The sequence below is a fragment of the Caloenas nicobarica genome, chromosome 4, assembly GCF_036013445.1.
Source record: "Caloenas nicobarica isolate bCalNic1 chromosome 4, bCalNic1.hap1, whole genome shotgun sequence".
NCBI lineage: Eukaryota > Metazoa > Chordata > Aves > Columbiformes > Columbidae > Caloenas > Caloenas nicobarica.
Genome location: NC_088248.1, coordinates 20,526,359 through 20,551,940, shown reverse-complemented (window position 1 = coordinate 20,551,940; position 25,582 = coordinate 20,526,359). Strand labels below are relative to the sequence as shown.

Sequence of the window (25,582 nt, the reverse complement as noted above, 5' to 3'; positions counted from 1 at the left end):
GAAGATCGGTTGAGCATAACCATGCTGTCTCCTAGTGTCTCGAGAGCAAGTTTATGTGCTATATTGGCCCTGTGCCACGGGGCAACCTTTAGCTGTGCCCTACACGCAAGAGAAATTTTTTTGCTAGATGATTCATGGCTTGCCAGCAGAGCAGGATTTATAAAGAATGTGTTGGGACTGTTTGTTATCAGTGGAGGATGTGGGAAATTTAGGAAAGAAAAAACTGAGAGGAAAAAATATTGCTGTTAATACAATTGAACTGCGTAACTGGAAGTGGCTTTTGTTGTCGCTCTACAAGAGGAGGCAGTGCTGGAAACACTGAGCCTCTGCTCAGGAAGTATGGTTTTCTTAAATGGTATTAATTAGGTATGGGTTCTTACCTTGACAGAGAAATGTTTTCAAGACAAAATGATGGTCAAACTGCAGATTTTATTTCTTGGAAAGAACAGTTCACTGAGATGACACTATTTCTTAGACGAAATGAAAGAAGAATAGTAGCTGTGCTCTTGAGGCATCTTGAGCAGCTGTAACACAGTAGATTAACAAAAGGTTAAAAACTTGAATAATTCTTCATCATTTTAAAGGACAGTTTTTAGCAGGAAAAAAACACAATCTTCCAGGCTTGACTACTTGAACTGTGTTTTTCTGAAGTTTTTTTTTTATTTGGTTGTTGCTGGCAACTGTAGTACTGGCAGGAGATCTCTTGAGTGTAGGCACTTGTCAAGTGAAGTCCGTGATTGTAAAAGGACGTTCAATCCACACAGGAACACAAAAAGATTAATAGATCATTGGCCACAGACCTAATGGTGATGTTGACACTTCAACTGTTGCTTCTTAACATTGCCTTTGAAAGAACCACATTGGCTTAAATATAAACTATGCAGTACTAGTATTTTTAAGCAGAAACTGAATTTAGAAGTAAAATAGGATCTGTCATTTGGATGATCTGTGCAAGTAACAAACTGATGCACCAAAAAGCAGTCCTGATACATGTCCTTCAGCAGCAGCGAGTCTTTTCGAATGGCATCTACCAGCCATGTTTACAAATAAAACTATAAAAGGGGAAAAGGTAATATTTTTTTATAAAGGGATTTCTTTGCACATGTTTCCTTTTTATGCCTATAATATAAAACAGGGCAATACATTTTATTTTTGTTTTACACATCAGTTGTAAAACTTCATAATAAGTTTCATGAAACAAAAACTTCTGCAGCAAACTTCAGTGTTAAATTCTTGGTAGTGAAGAAGGGAAACAAGCGGAAGTTTGGCATTTCGACTCCGGAAACTTTCTGTTCAGGAGAGTGCATAAATCCTGGAAAATTTCTTCTGGTACGTGATCCTTACTGGTGCTGTAAAGGCTGAGATGTAAATATTACTGTTCCTCTGCAGGGGCTTGCAGCTCTCTGCATTCATCTTGGCGTTGAGGGAAGGAAAATCATTCTCTCTTTTAAGAGAAAAAGGCCCTAGGAGGTAGATACACTGCAGTTGGCGTATGAGTTTTGAAGAAAAGCAGGGTCAGGTGGTTTTCTGGGTGTTGTGGAATCTGAATCGATTCTCTCTGACAGAGGCTAAAAATACTATTCCTTGTGTCTTCCTGTGAGCAGTGGTGAGAGTTGAAGCAAGGTGCTGCTCCAGGAGCCGCGTGTGTCACTGGGGCAGCATTTCCTGCACTCAGTTGTCGTGGGAAAGAATCGGTATGTGCTAAGAGCAAAGGTGCTATGTAGGAAGAGAAATTAACAGCCGAATTAAATTGTGATGATTGAAATAAAAGTTATCATGACAGCAATGAAAGGACACGGGGAGCTGAGTATTGGTATCCTGGACTTGCGGTATGGACTCCTGTAGCCTTAGATCCTCAGTTCTGGAGGGCAAAGGTATTTAGTTTTAAATAGATGTTAGTTGGCTTTCCAGAGATGAATGTAGATCAGAAGAGAAATTCCATGAGGTCACAGATAAAAAAACTTCTAGATTGTAAGTATTAGCTCTTTTGTATGGTGAATGGGCTCCCTCTCTCCCTGCAGAGGTCCGTAATTTTGTTACTCTGGTGTTTGTGAAACATTAATAATGAATTTCATTCAAGGCATCTTGGTTTCTTCTCTCATGTATTCTTCTCTTATATATCGTTAACTCGGAGCAACTTTGGGATTTCTTGGGATTTTGGGAGACCTTCATGTGCCCCTAACCTGTCCCTCTCAAGATAGATGCAATTGGGAATTTCTCACAGGTGTGTGGAGTGATGATGGTGTAGAGAATGGTGCATAATTCATTGCCTTTCTGTGCCGTGATCTCTGTGTAGGAGGATGAGCGTTTTAAGCAGCAGTGTTTAAATCAGGCCTGTCATGCACATTGTGTTAATCCAAATATTATCTTGAGCTGAAGCCTCACATGCAATTTGAATCAATGCTAGGCTTTCCTCTTAAAAGAATATTCCCCTATTATTTTTAGATGTGGACTTTCAAGTAAGTCCAAGTATGTTTTAGTTTTTGCAGGGAGTGATGTACTGAAGATCACTAATGTTGGTGTTATTACACTCTGATCTTTTCCAAAACAAGATACATGGAATTTAATAAAGTGCTTTTCATTAAATGCTCTGAGATGATGCATATGCTGACAGGTTTGAAGTTAGGTTCTTGGCAACAGTATTTAATTAGGTATTATTTCGAGATTTTTAGTGTTTAAAACTGAGCAGAGTGACTTCATCAAATCATGGAATGCGATAGAAAAAAATTAACCTCTTTTAGACTGTGTCCACTGAAGGTGTACAAATAAACAATTCGTATACTTCGGGTTAACCTCTTCTTTTTATTCTTGTACCTCTGACTAAAGACCATTTCTCATGAGGCTTAAATTTATGTCCATGTAGAAGAAATTGTAGCAAAAATGTATTGGGATATTTATTTTAATTTTGCAGGGGTTGGTTTTTTTTGGGGGGGGAGGGGGATTAACCTATTGGATTATTAACCTATTGGATTTTTTTTTTTCCATTTAATAAGATTTTGTTAAAATACTGAAAAGCATCTTGACCTCCTTTTATTCTTTCTTTTGATAAAATAACTGTGTATAAATGGTAGAATAAATCTAGGCATGCTTTATGGGATGTTTTTTAAGATTGGGGGAAAAGTATTTATTTCAAACAAATTCTGATGATACTATTGCTGGGCAAAATAATCACCAAGTTGGGGAATACATGTGAAGATGGGATTTTTCAGTCTTCAGAAAGACGTAATAACTTGTTATAGGCAGTTTCAAATCATTTAGAAAATGTCTTTTTTTCCCCTTAAGTTATGCTCTGTTTGTATATGTATGCTCTATGTATATTCTTATAAAGTATCATTTATCATTAAGCAGACTTTTTCATTCAGATTAATCCATTGCCTGTAAAACTGAAAAAAATGGGTTTTAATTATTTTTAAGTTGTCCTTTGCTTTCATTTGGGATAGCGAAGGTATTTAGAGAGCTGCTGGAATGACGCCTCAAAACAGAATGCTTTCCGGAATCAGGACCTTTCTCTCCTCTTTATCCCATTTCTCATTTCCCTCAACTTCAGTTTGGTATACAAATAGCTTTTTGTAGCCCATTTCTCTGCTAATTTTATCTAGTCTATATCCAGATTTCTTCTTGGTTTTTAGTTAAAATTGGTTTGAGTATTGCTGGGAAAAAGCCACCAACTGATACAACATTTAACACAATCTGTAATGAAACACAATCAACTGCTTGTTGTTGCATTTTATTAGTAATTTAAAATGACAAGAGAGAAATAGATAAAACGGAGTATTACTCAAAAATACCATATTACTCGGTGAGACTGACTAAATTTGTAATATCAGAATAAGCTAGTCCCACGCAGACGTGCATTTCAAGTAGTTGATGCTAGAAGAGCAGTATGACACTGTAACGTGACTGATTCCGAATTTAATTTTCTATATATCCACTTTCTTGTCAGCTGTTTTATCCTCTTCCGATTTGTTCCAATCAAAGGTGGAATAAATTACAGATGTTAAGCAGTTCATCCAAATACCGCTAAGTATCCGTTGTCCTCGTTACATTCTCATAGTGGTTTTTTTTCCTCATTTGTAAATGGCTGCTGTTGTTCTAGATGAACATCCCAACTTCTTACCCATAGCATAAGAAATAAGTCATAAACCTGCATATGGAGGTGTTTGTGGGTGGTTTGGAGTTTTGTTTTGGTTTTTGTTGGTTGGTTTTGGTTTGGGCTTTTGGGGTTTGCTTCTGAATGAAATTGTACAATTCTGCTGCTGGATGTGGCTTTTTTTAACATTGGAAATTACAAAACCAGGCACATGAGCCGTGACATTCATGTAAAATGAGTTCACGTCTTGAAATGCTTACTCGAACTAGTTAGATAAAGATTTGTGTGTTTTATTTAGTGGGATATTGTGTTGCTTCTAGATTTTGTTAAAGCACCCATCTGCAAGATGGCTGAGTTTGAGCCACTCCTGTAATAATCACATTGGAAGTAGAGGGTCTGTAATCATTTATACAGAATTTATTGTGAGTTGGAGGATGCTCTATGAATACAACATTATTTCACATATAAGCTGTTCTTTGTTGCGTGCATCTTTTTTCCTTCTAGATATGAGTTGTGGAAAAGGAAACCTCTAAACATTAATTTTCTGGAACTACCACCATCCTATTAGCGTATTAGAATGCTGTTCTATTCAGGGCACTATATCACAGCATGTCCTCAAGCTGAAGAGATTACCATATTTTTACATGTTTAACTACCATTCATATAATTCATCTTGTATTAAAATGCTTTTCTTTTATAAATAATTATTCCCTGTGTCAAGGGGAAAGATTCTACTGAGTGTGGGGGAAGAGGTGAGGAGAAATTGTAGGCTGCTCTGTACTTGGGTGAAGTGAAGATGAACACCACTGTGCTAAAACCTGTATTTGCCAAGCTTTGCTGTATCACTTGTGCTTGAGTGAAACTAGTGCTGTTGCTGTGCAGTTGATGAATTAAACTTATTTTGATATGTAAGGCTGCTAACACATTTTTGGAAGCATAGCCTATGTACTGTTTATTAAGTAGATAGTCTCCAACTTGTTTTCAAAAGTCCTTCTGAAAAAGTTGTGATATCTGTAGTCAGCCATTAAAAATTATGTGAATTTACATCATCTATAGCAAGATATGTTCCTTTGATTATTATTTTTTTTTTAGGCAGAAATTAACTCTGTGTCATCTAATCTATGTGACATAAAAGCATCCCTGCTAAAATGTGCATGTGCTTTTTTTTATTACCTATTCTTATTGTATGCTCACTTTCCAGTGAATTTCTAACATAAATTTTGATCTCTCTGAGAATTGCTAATGTTTTAAAATACAGGTATCTTCTGTAAGCCAGTTTGATCTAGACTTGGAGCAGCACCACACCTCCCCAAACCAACTCAACTTTTAATGAGTTGACTGGTTTTGGAAGAAGACTAGCTAAGGGTGATTTCTGACAGAATGTTTTTTGAAACTGGGGTTTTTGTTCAGTGGCATTGAAATACGTGCCTTTTTGAAATTTCCGATTCCCATTCCTGCTGTCAATTTGTACATCCTGAGAGATAATACTGACTTTAAATCTGAGTCCTCCAGTATTTTGTGTCATTTGCTGAGGAAGGAGAGGGCGAGTCAGCAAGGGCTGTCGTCTGAGCAGAGCTCGGCTCGAAGCAGCGAAGGATGCGATACTGAAAAATGATCCTGTACATCAGAAGTGAAGGAGCAGCATGAGAAATACGAACGCGAGAGGGGAAAAGCTGTCACTGGAGTTTGTGGTGTAACTTTCCTGTCTCCTGGTTGCGGCAACTTCATTTAATAAGCTGTGGTGTTGCGGCTGACATTTGGATACCTTGCAGAAAATGCGCTTGGGCTAGAATGGAGGTGGCTCAGCTTCGAAACATCAGAAAAGATCATAGGGAGAGTGTCCGCTTTCTTACTTATGGCAATTTTGGGGTGGTCTAAGGGCCTATAGGGGTAGGTAGCTTTTTATTAGACAAGCAGACATGATGGAGGAGAAAAACAAATTTTCAGGGGCACAAGCTTTCTTCAGTTCCTGAGGGAGATTTCATGTGCCAGAAAAAGTCATGTACATTTTTTATGGAAGTGACTATGAATAAAATTTCAGTGATAAAACAATGAAATACTATTAACGTAAAATTGTCTTTGTTACTGCTTTGTATTGAGAAGTAAAGGAGCTGTGCAATATCTGCTTTTTGCCTTGTCTTATAAGTGTAGAATGATGTTTAGGTTGCTGAAGAGGTAAAATAGGCCCATAGCGATACCTGCTTCTTGACTTGAAAGCAGAAACTAATTTAGATTGTGAAAGAGATGAGACATCTATCTTGAAATCAATTCCAAAGCCAGCAGTGTATTTATTTAATAAATAAATAAAACCCCTTTCAGTTTCTCATCTCAGAAGAGAGAAAGGTTGTGCAAAGGTCAGATTGTTTGTTTAAAACTGGCTGACATGTAAGTTATTTGTTTGGGTATTTGTATATTTAGAAACTTAATTCCAGTTATGCAAGTTTAACTGTTTTAGTCCAAATGCTTTCTCACATGAAAGAATTTGTGCACCTTTTCTTTGTAGATAGTTTAGAAATGTTTATATTTGGATAGTGAGGGATGTTTACATTTGGATAGCTGGGAATGTTTATTTTCCCAGGAGCTTCCAGAGGTTCCTGTGAGAAAATTCCTTGTCCCCTCCAGCGGGGATTGTTAGCAATGAAGACAGAGCAAGTGGGAGCCCTGGACACAAGAGTCAGCTGCGTGACAGCACTGCAATTCTACAGGTTGGAAGGGCCATTACCCAGGGAAGTACAGCTAAAAGCATGCTGAAATGAACTTTTAGTAATAGTTAGATCCTCTGTCTACTAAGACAAAGAACACAGAGTTTGTAGCAGGCCTGAAAAAAAATTACATACTCCTTCTCATCTGTCTAACCTCTATTTATGCTTTCTACTACAGTAAATCTGATGAGCGATTTTACCCAGAGTTCCCCAAACCAGGAGCGAATTACTATCTGTTAAGTAACACCGCTGCAAGACCTTGGCCTCTGCTGTTTTTCAAACATTATCACAAACTGTCGTAAGAACAAAAGAGAAATCCTTATTGATAAATCTTATTTTCCCCGCTTTTCTGGAAATATATGTAAGAGTCCTTCAACTTCCCCTTGTTAGTGAAAAATTTGATGTGCACACCTGATCTCTTAAGGGAAAAGAGGTTGCCAGCTAAGACAACTTTTCACCCACGGAGCTGCTTCAAGGCACTCAGTCTGGAATAATAGAAATGAGATGAAAAACAGTCTCCAAGTACACGACCCTATATTTTCTACAGATCTGAGCTTTTTGGATGAGCTAAGATTTTGTGTTGGGAACAAATTATATGAAGGACAATGCAGGTAAATTAGTTGACCAAAGTGTGGCTGAGCAGAGGATCTAATGCAGTGGAGAGAAGCCGACAGGAGTCGCAGATGAATCCAGGGGACTATATTCAATATACACTAGTTAGGCCTTTTCTGGAAAGCTGTCAGTAATGTGATCATTTGTGTTCAAGAGACATGAATTAGGAAAGGAACAGATAGGATGATCTGGGGAATAGAAAACCTATTGTATGACAGTGTACTGGAAAAGTTTGGCTTATTGTCCTAACAAACTGGAGTATGAGAGAGCATATGATTCCTTTCTTATGAATACATCAGGAGACCAGTGTGAGGAATAGAAAATAATTACTTAGCTAAAAGACTGTGGTGGCAGAAGAGCACATGAGTATAAAGTCTCCATGAATAATGCTGGGCTGCATATTAGAAAATGACTCTGAACTATTATATCAATCACTTTTTTTGAATGACCTTCCAGTCAGAAGAGTGAGAGAAAAAATTCAAATAATTTCAAGATGGAGTTAAAAAAAAAAAGTGTGAAGAGAGTTCTATTAGTTAGCGTCTCACCGTAAGATATTGAAACAAATGATCTGGAGGTTCTTACAGCCCTGTGTTGCGAATACCTCTTTTTATTAAAATATCAGGCTCTTGATTGCTTTTCAAACTTTTATGACCGCTTTTGAGGGGTGCGGGGTTAGTCAGAAAATGTGTACTCTACACATATTTTTTTTAATATGGTAGAACTGCAGTAGCTTTCTCTGCTTCTCTCGGTGTCTCCTACTGGTATCCAGAATACTGAGTCATGGGCACTGCTTGTAAACACGGCACAGACTTTAGAGAAACAATTTTATTTGTTTCAAGTCTTCACAAAAGTTCTTTGTGGTGAGGATACTGCTGCAATTGCTTGTAGCAGTAACTGCAGGGAAAATCCGCTGCTGGAATTCCCTGGGGTAGGACACCCTGTGGGAAATGAAGGAGGTCAAGACAGACTGGCTGAGCACAACTGATCTGAAGTGTTCACTTTAAAATGTAAAAACTCAAGTTAAATTTTACCTTAAAACAAGTGTGTGTGTGTGAGACAAAATATTTAGCTTTCTTTTCAGGTAATCTTATGACAATTTTCTGCTTCTATGGAAGCGGATAGTTGGTTAGTGCTGTACCTCACATAAAAATAGCTCGTTCAAAATCCTGAATATAAGGCCCCCAGCAGGCAACTCATTCAGGTGTTGGCAGAGGGACATCATCAGCTTCCAGAGGGAACGTAGGTGGAGAGTGTCTCCTGGGGACACGACTCCTCCAGCGGGTTTTCAATTCTGAGTTCTTGCTTTCAGCTTCTCCCATGAGTCAGAAGACCCAGGGATATTTTGTAGAGAGTACTGAAAAGTCCAGACTTGTTGAAGGCAGCAAGATTTTTTTCTGTGTTTAATATGTGTATAACCTCCTGCCATTTAAGTAAATGTTGCAATCTGTTGAGCAACTGGGAATGTTGGAAATACCTATGCTAGATGCAAATATAAACTTTGTTTCTTGTAAGTAACTGGCTCATCAATGTAAATGGTGTCATGTTTAATTTATAATAAGATTTGTGAAGAACTTAGTATGATTTTTACAGCAGTAGATACAAATTACGAAATGCAGATTTTAGCATACTCAAAAATAGACTTTATTCAGTAAAGGAAAAATAAGAATTTCCATTCGTTTTCTTGAAGATATTCAGAGTCATAGTGCAATTTTCAGGCAAGTTTTGTTGCAGAAGATTGTTCTAGTAATTTTATATTGCTGTCTAACTCATCATCTAATCGGTCCAGCAATATTTGCCTAATTTATGTTGTGCATCATATACTGAAGTGAGACTGAGTGGCTGTTTGTCAGACAACTGTATAGGCTTTTCACCACCCTTGGCTTGTATCCTCTCAAGCATCCCCTGAAATAAGTGGTTAGAGTACAAGTTCTTTCCTTGGCTTCTCTAGCACGGTTTTTTGGCACAGGTTCTCCAATACTTACATGGAAATGGAAATTTTTTATTATTTTTTTTTTTCCCTCTCTCTCCTCTATCCAGCTGCCTCAGGCCCTGTGAGCACTGCTGAATACTTTCATTCTAGGAAAGCATTTCTCCCTGAAATTCCAGCTTGAACACTTGGGTTATATTCTGCTGGGGGGGACCAAGGTGCCCAAACAGACAGACTGAGAGATTGCCAGATCAGTCATGTTTTGCTCAAGCAATATGCACATGTAGATGGGGCTGGAGGACACAAAAGTGTGAGAGAAAAGCCTATATATGCATTTCTAAGTGTTATTTTCTTAATCATTCTGGAGTGAGTATTCTTTGGGATGTAATTTGTCAGAAAATGGGTTTCCCTGGCTGCAGTTAGCTGCTGCTCTTTTTAGTTTGTGGAGCCTGTCTCAGTGATCTTTGGATAGTGGAATCAGCCTGAGGTTTTCAGGTTTGAGCAAGTAACAACTCCCTGTTGGCTGGCCTATATAAAAGAATAGCCAAAAAAGCTTAGGAATGCTCCATCAGTAGCTTGCTGACAGAAACTAGAATTTGTCTTCTGTGACTTTTATTTCACAGTGAAAGCAGGCAGGGAAGCGCAGGCATCACAAGCACTTTGAATGGGATTTTTACTCTTTAGATTTTTCAGGTTTTTCCCAGTATGTAACTGACTTTAAAGGGGTGATTCCCAGAAATTATGATGGGGGTGGGAAAAGTAGCTGACCTACTGCCTGATTGTAATGCCTAAGTACTTCAAACTTGATGTTATATTATATAGAAGTTATAACTGAGGAAATGTACGGAATATTCAGTACCTATATAAGACTACAGATGGTAGGTTGGGCTTTATTCGGAAGAACTGAGAGATGGAGGAAAGGGCCTATTATTTCACTACAAGCAGTCATTGTAATGCATGCAAAAATGTGACCTTTTTTTTAAAAAAGGTTTCAAACCCCTGCAATGCTTCAACCATCACTCATGGGTGTTTCTTTAGGGGTGCAAACTGTGTGCACTGAAACCACAGTGCAGAGGTCATCTTTTGCTAGCAGTTGTTTGCAAGGGGAGTGATTTCATCATGCAAAACAAGGGTGCTTTGCAGCATGGGTCTGCATTACCGCTTAGCCGAGAGTTAACTGGGTGCAGCAATTCATGGCTTTTTATTCTCCCTGAAAAACAATGTACTGCAGCAACTGATACTGGCAGAGTATCTGTACCCCAAGTTACAATAAAAAGCAAATTAATTGCTAGTAGCAGAAGAGCATCTATTTTTAATGATGCTAAGACTGAAATGTTAATTATCTCTAATTTATAAAGACCATTTTTCTTTGTCACTTCTACTTTCTCACATAACCTTACAGTCAACAGATCATTCTCAGTGGAAGAAAAAAAGCTGTTTCAAAAAGGTTAAAAAAATTGAACATAGCGCTCATGCTAGATACTCATGTACTATGTTAACAAGGTAAATAGTTTCCTCCTTCTGATTTTTCATTATGCACACTGAAAACATATTAAGGATTATTTAGATTTATGTGGGTAGATTTGTCAGCTTTTTCATATTCCTATGGATTCCAAGAGATAAATCAAACCTTGGGACTTTACCTTCAAAGATGAGTTATTTATCATATGAATAGCTGTGGAAGAGGAAAGACCTAGAAATAGTGAAGTTGTTAAAACTATGTTTCAAATGCATGATTTTTCAGCTTTGTGCGTTTCAGTTTTGGAGCGTACTGGGGAAGAAGCGGTGTATGTGATCTTAGTGCTTGGCGAGGGAGAGAGTATTAACAGGAGCTGCCTTTTTTCCTCCCAGCACATCTCCCGTACAGTCAGTTCTTAGTCGTTCGTGGTGATTTGCAGAGCAAGCGTCAGCAGCAGCCCTGGGAGCCGTGCGGAGCCGGGCCCTGCGCCCGGGCTGCAGCTCCTCCTGCCGTCTCCGCCGCTGAGGGCCATTGCAGGAGTACGGTCGGTGTCATTTGGCATAGAGGCACAGTTAATAAGCCTTGGTGGATCTGATCTGATTCTCTGTACCGTGTCCTAAAGCACTCACAGAGTACAGATTTTCTGTCACTTGGTCTATTCCAGCCGCCATTTGGGTGTTGCAGGGATGGCGTGTTTGTTGTGATGCGGTCATTACAGAGTGTTCCTAAGTCATCTGTTATTTCTGAACTGGGGATTTCAGTTTTTGAAGGCAGTTCTGATCATATGCCCAAGCTGTAAAAATACACAGACAAAACCGTATTCATGGTCAAATACTGAAGGCTTTTGTGTTTTGCAACTATATAAGCTGTTAAATTCTGTTAACCTCAGTCATTGCTGGGGGGGATCTCCTAATGCTAATCTTGCACCATGTGTTGGGACATGAGATACACTTCCCCATCTCCAGAAAGGACACAAAGACGCAGCCTACCAGGCAAGAGAAAGATATTCGGTTGCAGAGAATTTGAGAAGAAAAGCAGCTTATGAGAGACTCTTAGAGACTGAGAAATTTGTATTTTCTCTTATCCACATCTTATTTTTTGGGAAGTGTGCCTGGAGCTAGTACATAGTCTCAGTGCTGCACAAGTGAATGATTCTGACTCCACACTCTGCAAGAGAGTCACAATCAAACATTGTCTATAAAAAGTATCCAACCATATGCAGTTATGCCTGCCCTTCTACTTGACCCTTTCAGATAAATATATAGCTGAAACTGTCGCTTGGTATACAGCAAATAATAAGGACAAGCATATAGTAGAGAAAGTCCCACTTTCAATACAATAGACAGCATGGAAATACATGTCTACGATATTTTAAATTTTTTATTTTATTAATACATTGTGTAATAAATGTAGTGTATGTAAGACCAGTGCAAAAGCATTACAGTAAGGTGATATAGCTTATATTCTCCTTGCTTGTTTTTGTCTTTATTTTTTAACATCTGTCCGTCTCTCTGCATAGCAACTTTTCCATTGGAACTGTAAACCCTGCAATACCACGTGCACGCCTATTGGGAAAGATTTTTCTTTTCTGCTTTATATGGACTCTTAGAAATGATTATGCAATAAAGTCTGGAAAAAGGCTGTATTAGCATTATGTCTTCCATCTAATAAGCAGGTATCCAACAAAGTATTGATGGAAGTGTTTTACTTTGCTGACTACGTTATGTTGATTGAACTATTTAGCAAATTGTTAATCTATATGATGAAAATAAATACCTGGTAAATGTCCTGTGTCTCATCAATATTGTCTTCTAAAAATGAATTTGCTGCATGTGGTGGAATGGGATCTATCCTATAAAAGCTGATCAATATCGTTGCAGAACCTAGTAACAATTTCAGCATTTTCAGCTGATCCAGCACATACACATGAAGCTACAAGTTATTTGACTGAAAAGTTATAAGAAATGTGCTCCCTGACTCTCAGGGGTGATGAGGAGGGGGACAGACTGTCCATACTTCTGTGTATGGGGTTCTGGGGTTGTGTTAGCAGAGCTCAGTGCTCACCTGCTGCGCATAAGGGGCTGGAGGAGAAAGGAAGGTGCGGATGGTCACTATCCCAGAGCACCCTCAGGTAACCTGAAGGTAAAATCGTCTGCACGTATTGTGTTCTTGTACCACTGCCAGACTTATACTGAGAGAGTAAAATTATGAATGCCGTCCAGGAAGGTACTGTTTTGAAAGAGTACAAGTCCATTTTTCAAGAATGTAAGTCAACCTTTTAGTGACTATTAGGAATCTCTCTTATCCTGTGCTTTACCTGCTGTGGTGTGTAGCTGGTTACTGTGGGATGCTGTGAGAAATGTAACAGTGGTGACAGAATAGTGCATTTGAGCAGCCAACAGCAGTAAGTACTGGGAAGTCACTGGAAGCCAATGGTGATCTGATGAGGCAAATCTAGGGTAACTGAGAAAAAGATATAACATGATCTCTTTGTAAAACTTAACTGCCTTCTAAACGTGGCCTTCAATAATAAACTGAAATGCAAAGGCTTTAATTAAGGGCAGGTGCAAAAGTTTCGGTAATGGTAATGATTCAGTCTTCTGAATTTTGACAGTGTGTGTGGATGTGGCTTAGACTGCCATGAATGACTGGAAGAAATGTTCTTTTTAATCATATAAAGCTGCCTTATATGAAAGGACAGTTAATTAAAGCTGAATTTAACATTTATGCCTAGAGCAATTTAACACTTGGATATGTCTGTGATAAATGCTCTAGAAAGTATAAGGATAGCTACTAATTGCATGTGGTCCTATATGAGATTTAAAGGAAAGTAAAATGAGTATCTATTCTTGTGCACTGGTGTCCTTCCAGGTGCAACAAGCTGTGGTGTATACAAGATAGCTACATTATTTTACAGACTAAATAACTAGAATGAAAACTTGTCATAAATATTTTCCATTTGACCTAGCTTACAAGCTGTATTTCATTTTACTTGTTTTTGTTTCTTCATACATCTCTTGTCTGAGAATATAATGCTATGCGTGTTATTCCAGGGAAGTTCAGTCTTACCCCAATTCTGAATAAACTCACCATTCACAGGTTTGTGTTTTTTCTTGGGAAAACCTAGGACAAATAATGAGAAAACTGAAATTACAATGGAATAGTGGATGCTCAAGATTAAAACCTGCCTTTTTGTATGTATTTATATTTTGCAGTAGCTTTAGAATACTCTTGGGGCCATTAGGGAAAAGTTTGGTTTATGACAAGGTCTTTAAAAGCACAGCAGTTTGTTTAGTCAGGTAATGTACTGGGAGAATATTTGATTTTACCAATCCCTTGTGTTTCTCTGTGTTTGTTTGTTTTTTCCTCTTTCATTTTGTGGGTCGGGACTCGAGCTGAGTTGTTTCTTATGTTTTATATTTGGTTGCAAACTGTCTTTGTGTTTGTAATGATGCTTACCTGGACCTACGTTGGCATCTTTGAGTGGGACTCTGATAATTGTAGTATTGTGAGAATTTAAGTGTGTTTGGGAACTCCACCAACAGACAACCCGAAAGGCACCAGACTCTAGCTCCCATACATGTATTTGTATACACATATACAACTTCTCTTTTTAATAAATATTTTAAAACTGTTTCTCAAAAAAAAATAAAAAAGAAAAAGAAAAAAAAGCTCAGGCTTGGATCAAAAAAACCCAGTTTCTTTTCAAAAAGAATATATTTCAGAGAGAAGAGAGGCTCAATCTAATGCTAGTCCCACCAAATGCAGTATTTATGTATGTTTGGCTGTATGACTACTGGTTCTAACGTGATTAAAACTAAACCAAACAGAACAACCATGTAGCTGAACTAAAAAGTATTTTAGAACTGAAAACTGAAGGTTGTGGATACTTTTTCTAGTTCTTTAATTTTGACGCTAATGAGATTGGAACTGCAAACAAGCAACAGAAATTTTTTCCTTATTCAGCTCCATTTGGAATTATGAAATGTGTTTTTGTTACGTGGAAGGCTCATTCTGTAGGTTTGTCAGGTTTTAACATCCCTTTCCACTTCTCTGCTGAGTCAGTAAAACAGAAATAAGTTCTCCCGAACTGAGGCTTCACCCAGCAAAAGGAGGAATGAATATTCTGTGATTAAGTGGACGTTGAATTCCATTGATTTCAATAAGCAAACAAGATATTTGGGCTTCCTCTTGATTTAAAGCACATTTAAAGCCTTAGTGTCAGGCAGAAATAATTACATATTTTAAAATATTTGCTGAACTGTTTCTGGGTTACAAATACACTTTTCCTATAAATCAGTGATTAAGAAGGTGGGTAATTGCTATATTATTATTAGATATTATGTGTTTGAAGCTAGCATATAGAACAACTTTTTAGCATCTTAAAAGGACGTAGAATTTTTGGCCTGGCATGGACACCTCGTCTTTTGTTTTAAGAAACAAACCTGCTCTAGGATATTTCCCCTGTTTCCTCACCCCCAAAAGTGTAAAAAGTGTAAGACAAGTATCACCAATGAGGAGATATCAGTAATTTTATTTTCATTTATGACTTGAAATATTTAAAAGTAATTTCTAGATATTTTCTGTTGAAAATTTTGTACTAGTGTTCTGTAGAAAGCCCAATACCTTGTAGTTGCTAATGTTATGTTAGTGGAAAAAATCCAAATGTAAAATTGCATCTGAATGAGGACTCCCAGAGATTTCTAAAGTATGCTGGCCCTCGTTAAATTTAATATATTTTTTCCCACAAAAGCCTGAAGATAGTAAAGAAATGCTATGTTCTCACTTAGAGAATCAAGGGGTAAGAACTGACGGAGGCTGTGGTTCTACATTGTCAGATCTGTGGCAGATTTTTGGTTGGCTCTTTCTTGTAACGTGTTTAGGATAACAAATAAAATTAGCTTTGTTTTAAAGGAGGGGTTTCTTTTCTATAGTGAGTTGCAGCTAGAATAAAAGACTTGAGGGACACACTTGAGGGCATGGGACAAAATCAGTCTTTTGCTGACAGATTCGCAAAATGAGTTTGAGTTTTACTTTGTAATAAAGCCAAAGGTTTTTCTTTGTGGAGGCCCTTGTGGTAAATGGATATCTGTGATTTGGGCTAGGTAATCGAACAGATGCGAATGCTCAGTACATGTCTCCCTCGTGTGTTGCTGAAGCTGGCATCTTTTTGCCAGTGAGCTCATCCAATGGGTTGTTTTGGCTCAGGCAGACCATATTAGAGGAGTGTTACAGAGATTGTCTTATGCTTTTTCTATTGCATTTTTACTGTTTAGTTAGTTCTCTGTTCTCAATCAACCTTCAACAATAAAACTACAGAGACGCGAAACACACACGACTTGTACTGTATATTTGGAACCGTAGAAGTAAGGAAATCAGGTTGTCCCATATTCCTTCTTGTGAAATGGAAGTAGTTGTGTACAGTGGCAGCTCTGCAGAAAATGCAGGGACAACTGGAGGTACTGTGTGCGGAGAATATGAGGACTTTCCTTCTTTGAATGTCTTACAAATATCTGTCACCTCAAAGATGCTTAGAAAGTGGGAGGAGGAGACAGGGTCAGGCATTGTGTGAGACTGGGGATCAAGATGTCTGTTGCAGATCAGCCTGCAAAGGCAAGTACTTACTTGGCAAAAATACTTTTTAATGTACTATATTATTTCATTTCTGTTTGAAAATTTTGGTTCCAGATAACCAAAAATAGGTCAGATAGGTGAGGAATTCTGACAAGCTGGGGCCAAGCAATCTGATTTTAATGAAGGAGCAACTGAGCACAGCCTTTGTCCCTTAAGAGGATGAGGAAAGTTCAGAATGATAAATGGGTAGTGGTGAGACACTTTTTCCACAGAAACCAGAAGATATTGCACTTAAATCATTAATTGTTATGAAATTATATATCTATACATGCACACACGCACACATATACCTCCCTTTAAATTAATCTCTAAAGCGTAGAAGGTATGAGGAAAAAATGCATGAGTACTTCTTACTTACATTACAAAAGTAACGTTTGGTTTGCCTTTTCTTTTCTTTGTCTCACAGGTCCGCACCAGCGTCCTACCTGATCACAAGGAGCCAAGAGCAGATGTTGGAGTAAGTTAACTTTTTTCATTAATTGATTTTTTTGTTCGTTTTTCTTCACCTCATCAGCAGACACAGACACCTAATGAAGAGAAATGGTGTTCTGTCTAACTGCTAGACAGGAGCTGGCAAGAAGTTGGGTTCAATGAATAAAAAAATCAAGGCAGGAGTAACAGTCTCTGTGATTTGTGTTATCCCATGCACATATTTCCTGAAAATCCTGTTTAACTGATATTATCCTGAGGCAAGCACAATTACGTAGACTTCATGTTACTGCCATACAAGCGATCCGGATGAGACTGAGAGCTTGGCATTGGGTTGCCTCAATGAGCCTGGCCTGTCATCTTCTGGTTTTCATGTGCCCACTGTAAAAACTTCTGCTGTAGGACCTGCCCTTGGGTTGGCTTTAAGAAATTACTCTGGTGACATGTGGAGGACTCGTTTTCCTGTGTAGGTCTGGAGCACTTTTGGCAAAGGTACAGGGATGTCATTTCTAGGTCTGAGAAGGCTGTACCACCCAGGTAACGTGAAGACCTTATGGGAGTGGGAAATGTTGGTCCTGCTAGAGCTGAATAAAAGACAAAACGCTATCTGGAACAGGTATCAGACCTTTGTCTGCAAACATTTAAAATAACTGGGTTTTTAATTTTTCTAGCCTAAGCTGTTGACTTTCCTGCATTAGCAGGTCTCCCTTGGCACAGTTTTCAGGACTTCAGCTTGTGTTTGAAAAATCTGTAGCTTGGCAGCAAATTCAATCTTAGTGAAATAATCGATGTGTTTCAACTTTTCATATAGCTATTATAGAGACTTTCGGCTAACTGAGATTATTCATCAGATTACTCTAAGATACATATCTTAAGATTTATAATCATAAGTATCCCACGAGCAACATTACAGAGGAACATTACTCTGTAATGAGCATTACAGCAGCAGTTCTTTTTAAAGCCAACTTTTCAAGCCTCTCCAAGTCACATGTGCAAAGTTCGATTGGTTTGTAGACTGCCAGTTCAGGCCCCAGGGTAGACTATTTGTGTCTAAACCAGTTCAGAAAAAATATTCTTCAGTATTATTTGAAATTAAGCTCCTCGAACATTAGCATAACTCTCTTCATTTAGGTCATGGCATCATGCAGAATTTTATTTAACTTCGCAAATAACTCCTAATTGCATTGTCAGGCAATGAAAGTTTTAGTCTAAATAAGCATAAAAATATGAAACAGACAAATAAGTGGAATTTTTTAAGCCCATAGAATTATTCACCTTTAATTTCATGACCCTGGAAAACTAGATATTAAACTATGGATAGTGGGTACAGTGACCGAAGCTCCTAAATTGTATAAGAAAGCAGTGTAATTGCTTCTTAGCCCCAATCATATGAGTACTCTGAATTAAATGGGTTTTTTTAGTTCTGTTGTGCTACAGAAAGCAGCTCCAAGTGACCCAACCTCTGTCAGTTTCATTTCAAATATCCCTCGTTCCAGATGGTAACGTTGCAAATACAAGCACTCAAATGCCATGAATTGCCGGAATAAAGGCTGCTATATAGACATTGTGCTGCAAAATGTGTTCATATTGTACTAAGAAGGATATGCTTTTGCAAGAAGATAACTCATCTGAGCTAACCGTAGAGATTTAGTGAAGAAACACTGTCATGTTGAGTGATCTAAGGGAAGACAGAACTATCTGTGTGCACATCACCATGTGTCACACCTGGACATAGTTCATGTAAAAGCACATGTTTCATTTTGACAGTGAAAACTAACCATGACCTTTGCTTGTACAGCTGTGGTATTTTTCTCTATTTATTTCCTATAGTCATTTTTTTCTTCCTTATTTCCTGTTCAGCACTTCCCAAATCCACTGTTTTCCCAGCATTCCCAAAACTCTCAGCTTGCGTCTTTTTCCCTTTGCTGTTCAAGTGCCAAACAAAGCACAGGAAATCTAAACCTGTGTCACTGATAGGAACGAGCCATAACTGATGACTTAATCCACCAAACTGGTAACCATTTTCGGTTCTCGCCTAAATTGGGAATTGTGATTTGAACTGTGCTTTTTATAGGCAAGAAAACCTATCTTAGTGTAGGGCTTTATTGTTAGCATTCTGATACTCAACATCCAGCTGGCATTCTTGAAAGAAAGCAGGCTGCAGGGTTTCTGTACTAGAGGAAATTACATCTCTCAGTAGCAATAAATTATCTTCTTGTTTTTTCTTGAAGGGGAAAGTCGCGTTCTGCGTGCAGCCTGTGTTGACTTGGAGCAACTAGGTTCTTGAATTTGTATATACAAGATCATATATATTTTACCATGGAATTTTACTTTGCTACTCCAACAGTAGTGTAAAATTAGTATCGTGTACTTTTTTTTTTCCAAAAATTCAACATAATCTTATGATCTCATTATAATTTATTCAGAGCAAGTGGGTTTGAGTTGTATATTTGAAAGATAAATGGACACAAGGTGGATGTAGACTGTTATTTTCTTTCCCATTGTTCTCATGGCAAGAATATTTCTGTTGGCCAAGCTGACCAAATAAGATTTTAGGTATGTGCAGTGGCTTATGAGCAGAGAGTAAAAAATAACCAAAAAGCAAGAGCAGATGAATTTGTTTTCCTCTTTGCACTATTTTCTTGATGTTGTGTGAAGGTGATTTTAATAGAAGATATAGTGGTGTAGAGTAATTTAACTTTAGACATTCTACTTTCATTAGCACATTTCTCTGCACTTCTGCTGCAATGGATAGGTCTACCTTACAACAGAAATAAAACAAGTATTTACAAACACTGCCATAAACTAGAGGAATGTAATGTTTCTATTAATCAACCGGTGCTGAACTAAATGTAAAAATGCTGCCTTAGCAAACACATTCATATTTGGAATACATAGATGGTAATGCCTAAGGATTGAGGAGAAACTGTAGCAAGAACAACTTTGGTAAAACCCTGAAAACCTGGCATTTCTTGTAATCTAGAAATTAGAAATATGGAAAGAAGAAGATGCAAAATGCATTGTACTGAATGAAAATTTTCCTGTGGCTGTATATTTTACAGCCTATTATTTTGTCAGTTTGTCAGACTATTCTTAATGAGAGAGGTTCCTGTCTGTAAAAGAAGAGTTTACAACTTACCGATTTACAATTTACTTATTTGCTTTATAGCAAAGCTTCCTGGGCTGTACAACTTTTAGAGTAGGAGACTTGGTGAAGTCAAAGGAGCAACAGTTGACCCTCACCCTCAGGTATGTGTTTTCCTTTGTTGTAAACCATGTTGAATTAATAACCCATGGCATTTGATGATTGCTGCTTGACTGTGTTTGAAACTCCGTATTACTTCAGGTATATTAGATGTCAGCTTGAAGTTCTTCTGTTTCTACCAAGCACAAAAAAAAGTCAAAATGAAATACCAGTTCTTTAAACTGGAGCTTGCCATGTGTCAGATTAGAAAAAGTTAGTAATTTATTGGTATGATAACCTATGGAAGAATTGCAGGGAACTTGAAGTAGGGCGTGTTCTTTCAAAGTTTCCTTTAGAAAGGAGCATAAGGTTCTCCGTTTAATTTGGTGTGTATGGTTTGAAGAATTAACATGGTGCGGTTTGCTGGTTTGGTTAATAGGCATAAAGATGGTGGACCTAATGACTTAAGACTTCTCTCACGTGAGATCGGTTGCAGTCTCCTAAACTCATTGTTACACGCAGCCAAACTCAAATGATAGTGGGAGGTGATGCACAACTCTAGTGACACGTGGTACAGAGCTGCACTAGAGTCAGAGCCAGTTTTTGAAAACTAGGGCTGGGCTGAACAGACATTTCTTACAGCTGTGCACTGAATGAAAAAAAAAAAATCGGTTTTCACCTGTGATACTGACTTGCTTGGCTTAATATAAATCAAGATACAAATACAAACTTTTTGAAGGGTAGGGGAAACCTTTCAGGCTGTGATTTTCAGTCTATTCATTAGACTTCATATAGCACAGGGATTTTGTTGAGCTGATTTTTTGCAAGCGCGGTGGAGACTTATTTAGGATTATTGAGTAGGTACAGGTAAGCCTCACAGACCAACTGCCCAAACTCACCATGTTTCTACATAGGCAGAATTTTGGGAGGAAATAAAGTGTGACTAGGAAAACTGAGGTACCCAATAGAAGATACTCTGGCAGCTTCTGGTATATGTTCTGCCTGGGATATTGTACGTAGATGCTGTCGAAACGTTGCTGTATTACATTCCTTATCCTGTGCACATGAAGCCAACCTCGATTTGGCTAAAGGTCCAAATTACGACCCATTCAGTGGTGTTGTGGTAATTTCACCATGTCAAGGACATTTCATTTCTTTGAAAGGGAAACTTACTGAAATGTTTTGGTTTTATTACTGCACCTGCCTTCCTATTATGACAATAGTAGTTGCATATGTGTGTATAGTTTACAGGGCAAAGTTAACAATGCCTTGATTTTTATTTCTCCCAAACACAGACAATGTCATGCCTAACAAGCAGATAGCTTTGTTTTCTAATGAAGAAAAATGATCAGATAAAATTTCAGCTGACTACTCTATATGGAAATGCATGGCTAGATAAAGAAACTTCTTTTTGTTTGAGACTTTTGTTCTTTGGGACGAACTTTGCTTGCCTCTCTGATTGACAGAGTGTAGAGTTTCAGGAAACTTTGAAAAGAATAAATATCTTGTATCTAATCCATCTAATTTGTAAACGAAAAGTTCAGATAGATAACTAATAAGCAATAGATGACAGATTGCCAGGTTAGTTTCAGCTGAACCTCTAAGACTTCTCAGATTTGCTTTTAATTAGTATTTTTAGTCTTGCATGTCCTCTTTGTGCAGCTCTCACTGGAAGACAGATACAGCAATTCAAATTATTTTGCAGATACATTAAATGGTAGTTGTTTCTCTGTGTGTGTGTGTGTTGGGTTTTTTTGTGTGGTGGGGTTCTTTTGTTGGTTTGTTGTTGTGTTGTGTATTTTTTTTTGGGGGGGGGAGGGGGGGCGTGTTTTGTTTTTTGTTTGTTTTTCCAGAAAAAATATCCTAAACTTTTAAATGTGTAATCTCTTTTCCCTTTTCCCTTTTCCCTTTTCCCTTTTCCTCACAAGATCAGTAGAAATCATCCACATTTCTTCAATGGCAGTTTAACAAGAGTAGTCGAGTAATCTAAACCTGCTTTCCTCTATTTGTCCTGTTTATATTAGTACCCCTCGGAAGGGTAGGAGATGCACAAGGACTTTGTCAGAGCGTGCAGTTCTGTTTAGTTCTTGTTGATATACTTTGGATGGGAGTTGACCATGGAGTGCCTGTAATTTCGAGTTACTTCTTTGTTAGATCTGAAGTAAAGATTTAAGGATCAGGAAATAGCTCTGTGCTGTCCTCTGTAAATACTGGGGTAATTTGGTTACTTTTTCACTGTTGTGTTGGTTTTTTTTTTTTTCTGTTATCATGTCTTACCACTGTCTTTCTGAGGTACAATGTAACAATATAAAAGTGTTTCTAAAGAAATGTTCTTGTATTTTTTTTTCTAAGTTATTTTGTGGCATACATCTGCAATTCCTTACTGCTGACAAACTCTACTCTGCCTCTACTCTGTCCCCACCATTGTACCATAATATTGATTAGGGACACGAGTTACAAAACTTCTGTAAAATGAGTTTTTATTTTAATTTTCCTTTCTTGCCTATAAAGGTGCCCTAAACTGATAACTTGAGTGTTTACTGTAGATGTGTGCACCTATATCTCTAATCATCAAAACCTGAACAGGTAAATTTGCAGAATTGCTTTGATACTGCCAGTGTACACAACCGATGTTGGCAGAGGAATTTGGCTACTGGAGTCTTGGGACTGCAGTTTCCAGTATGAAGTTTATAAAACCAGAAGTGCCTTCTGTAGATTTGTTTCATTTTGCAATGGTAATACAATGCCACTTGCTTTCAATCTTTCTCATAGGGTTGTGATAATGAACAGGATACAAGGGGCTATTGTGTAAAACAAAAGCCATATTTAATGGCAGAATATTTCTTAATATCAACTATATATTGCAGTGCATCCAATTTTTTTAAAAAAAAGCATACTTTTTTTCTATTTTAGTAATTAATACTGATTTTTTTTCAGTTGATCCACATTTTAAGTTCAGTTTAGAGTATCTTTTTGTCATGCCTTTCTTTTAACAACTGTGTAAAGTGGTTTTTTTTCCTTGGTTGAGGTTTATTAGTAGTTCCATTAGCTGCTTCCCCTGTGGTGGTGGTTTGCCCTGTTTCCAGGAAGGTCCTCTTTAGCTTGGGTGATTTTGGTATGATTTCCTGTAAGTTACATTTAGGAAGAGCAGAGGAAAAAGATAATAGTGCTCTTTTTATGCTCTTTGTGAAATTAAGGTACATCTGTCTGAGATGCTCCTCTTTGTAGGTAAGTACAAAAGTGTAAGTAGGCTACTTCAATATGAAACTGGAATAATATCAATACCACTCGGATCCTTTGCCTCCTGTAAGCAGGAACTTTAGAGTGATGGAGCTAACAGTACAAAACCAAGAGTGAGGATGGGATTATGTGAATTATGCAGATTATCTGAGAGAATATGTCTATGGATGTCTGATCATGTATTCTACAGACTTTCTTTAAACATGTCTTATACTGTGGTAGCTTTCAAAACTTCCAAACCTTTCAATATTGTGCAAGTTTAAATTAATAAATCACAGGTCAATATGCACTTTAATTGTTCTGACTTCTCTACTAGTGGGAATAGCATTCAGGCTTCTGGGATTTTTTGCTGAATTAATAGAAGTAATGATCCATCAGATGCATAGGAGTAGCTGACATCTTCTTGTTTGTGCAGAAAACTTTTCTGGTTGTAATAACTGTTTCTTGGTTTTTCTGTGTTGCTTTGACCTCTTGGACAACATTTATCTATCAACCTGATTTTCCAGCTGTCTTATTTATATTACTGTTAGGCAGGAGCAAAGCTATTTCCTTTAAATAAAGGAGATAAACCATAGTTATTTTTAGAAAGTTCAGAAAAATAACTCCAAGACTCCATTAAAAAAGGCCCCTTAACTTCCCTCCCTTCTAACACCGTCTCCCAAACACCCTGTAGTTCAGTGGGCCAGAAGACATGTAACTACACTTAAACAGGAGTTATATCAGAATGTTTAACTAACTAGAGAGAATTTGAAAGCAGCACACTAATTTTTGCAGTCATTTATGTAGTTATAATTTCCTTAGAAAATTATGACTATAAAATACTATATTTTTGCTATCTTTCCCTATTAAAATTCAGTACAAGTCAGCCTACAACTAGTTTTGCTTGGACTCCATCCTGAAATTTTCTTGGCTGCTTCATGTCACGTCGTCCACCACAGGAAGCAGGTGAACAGTTCTTGGCTTTGTGAGCTGGGCATATCTCCCATAGAGTTGAGGCAAAACTTGTTTTGACATGAAGCTTAATCAACAGTACACTGAAATCATGAAAACCAAGAAGGAATTAAACAGTGCAAAACTCTGTCTATTTACCTTAGAATGCAAGAGAATGTTAAGTACCAGTGGACTTGTTTAAAAATGGTATTGCTTGCAGTAGGCTCCTCTGTGAATTCATAGAATCATCCAATGGTTTGGGTTTGAAGGGACCTTAGAGATCTTCTAGTTCCACCCTCCCCGCCATGGGCAGGGACACCTTCCACTAGACCAGGTTGCTCAAAGCCCCATCCAACCTGCTCTTGGACACTTCCAGGGATGGGGCATCCACAGCTTCTCTGGGCAACCATTCCAGTGCCTCACCACCCTCATAGGGAAGAATTTCCTCCTTGTATCTGACACAAATCTACCCTCTTTCAGTTTAAAGCCATTACCCCTTGTCCTATCACTACATGCCCTTGTAAAAAAATCCCTTTGCAGCTTTCTTGTAGAGCCAGTTTAGGTACTGGGAGGCTGCTATAAGGTCTTCCCAGACCAGAGAGGTTCTCCAGCCCTCTAATTGTCCTTGTGGTCTTCCTCTGGACTCCTTCCAATTCACAGAATAGACACTTCCATTTAAGTCAATATTTTTGTGCTGGCATATTTCAAAATACATTGCATCAGTGGAGAAAATTGGTGTATGACAATTAGTGTTTTAGTATGTACTAGTTGCATTTGTTGTGTATTATGCACTAGAGAAAGGGGTTGTCTGCTAGACTGAAAACCATGCAGTTTGTTTTTCAGGCTGTCACTTTGTCATTTATAATTAACACAGCTATGCAAATACACAGTCTGCCTCTTTTTCTTTGTGTTCTTTAGCCATTTTTTTTGAAGAAAGGTATGGCCATGGGAACTAATTAGCAGGCCTAAATTTGCATATTCAACGTGCAGCAGTGAGACTTGAGAACGGTATTGGAGGCAAACGGCTGCTATTCTCAGTCCATCTAATTCAGCTGCTTTTCCACTGCTACCTCGGTACCTTCTTTCTCTCTGGATGCCTGGGTCAACCTGTTATCACCAGAAGTGTTTAGGTGGGCGGATGATCCTGCTGCTTGTGATGGTGCTGCCTAGCTCCTTCCTTCACATTTGAGGGAACTCATACTAAGTTGTGGTCCTTAAGAACCTGGGATGGTAATGAAATCCGTGTGTGTAACGAACTTTAAATTAATATTACAGGCATTAGTGAGTAATTGTGGTTTTAAACCTGAGCAGATTGCATGATGGCTTCGAAAGTCTCTGGGTTTGGCTCAGAGCAGAACAACAGTGTTGATTTTAA

At 38.0% G+C, this 25,582-nt stretch overlaps 1 protein-coding gene across 10 annotated transcripts in view; it reads left to right on the top strand.

Annotated features, from left to right (window-relative positions):
* The window catches only part of INPP4B (inositol polyphosphate-4-phosphatase type II B), a 310,888-nt gene that overhangs the window by 168,016 nt on the left and 117,290 nt on the right, over positions 1–25,582 (top strand). For all 10 annotated transcript variants that reach the window (XM_065633318.1, XM_065633317.1, XM_065633315.1 and 7 more), the window contains 2 exons: positions 16,831–16,881; positions 20,023–20,102. In XM_065633318.1, the coding sequence (XP_065489390.1) occupies positions 16,831–16,881; positions 20,023–20,102 (131 nt within the window). The remainder of the gene's footprint in view (positions 1–16,830; positions 16,882–20,022; positions 20,103–25,582) is intronic.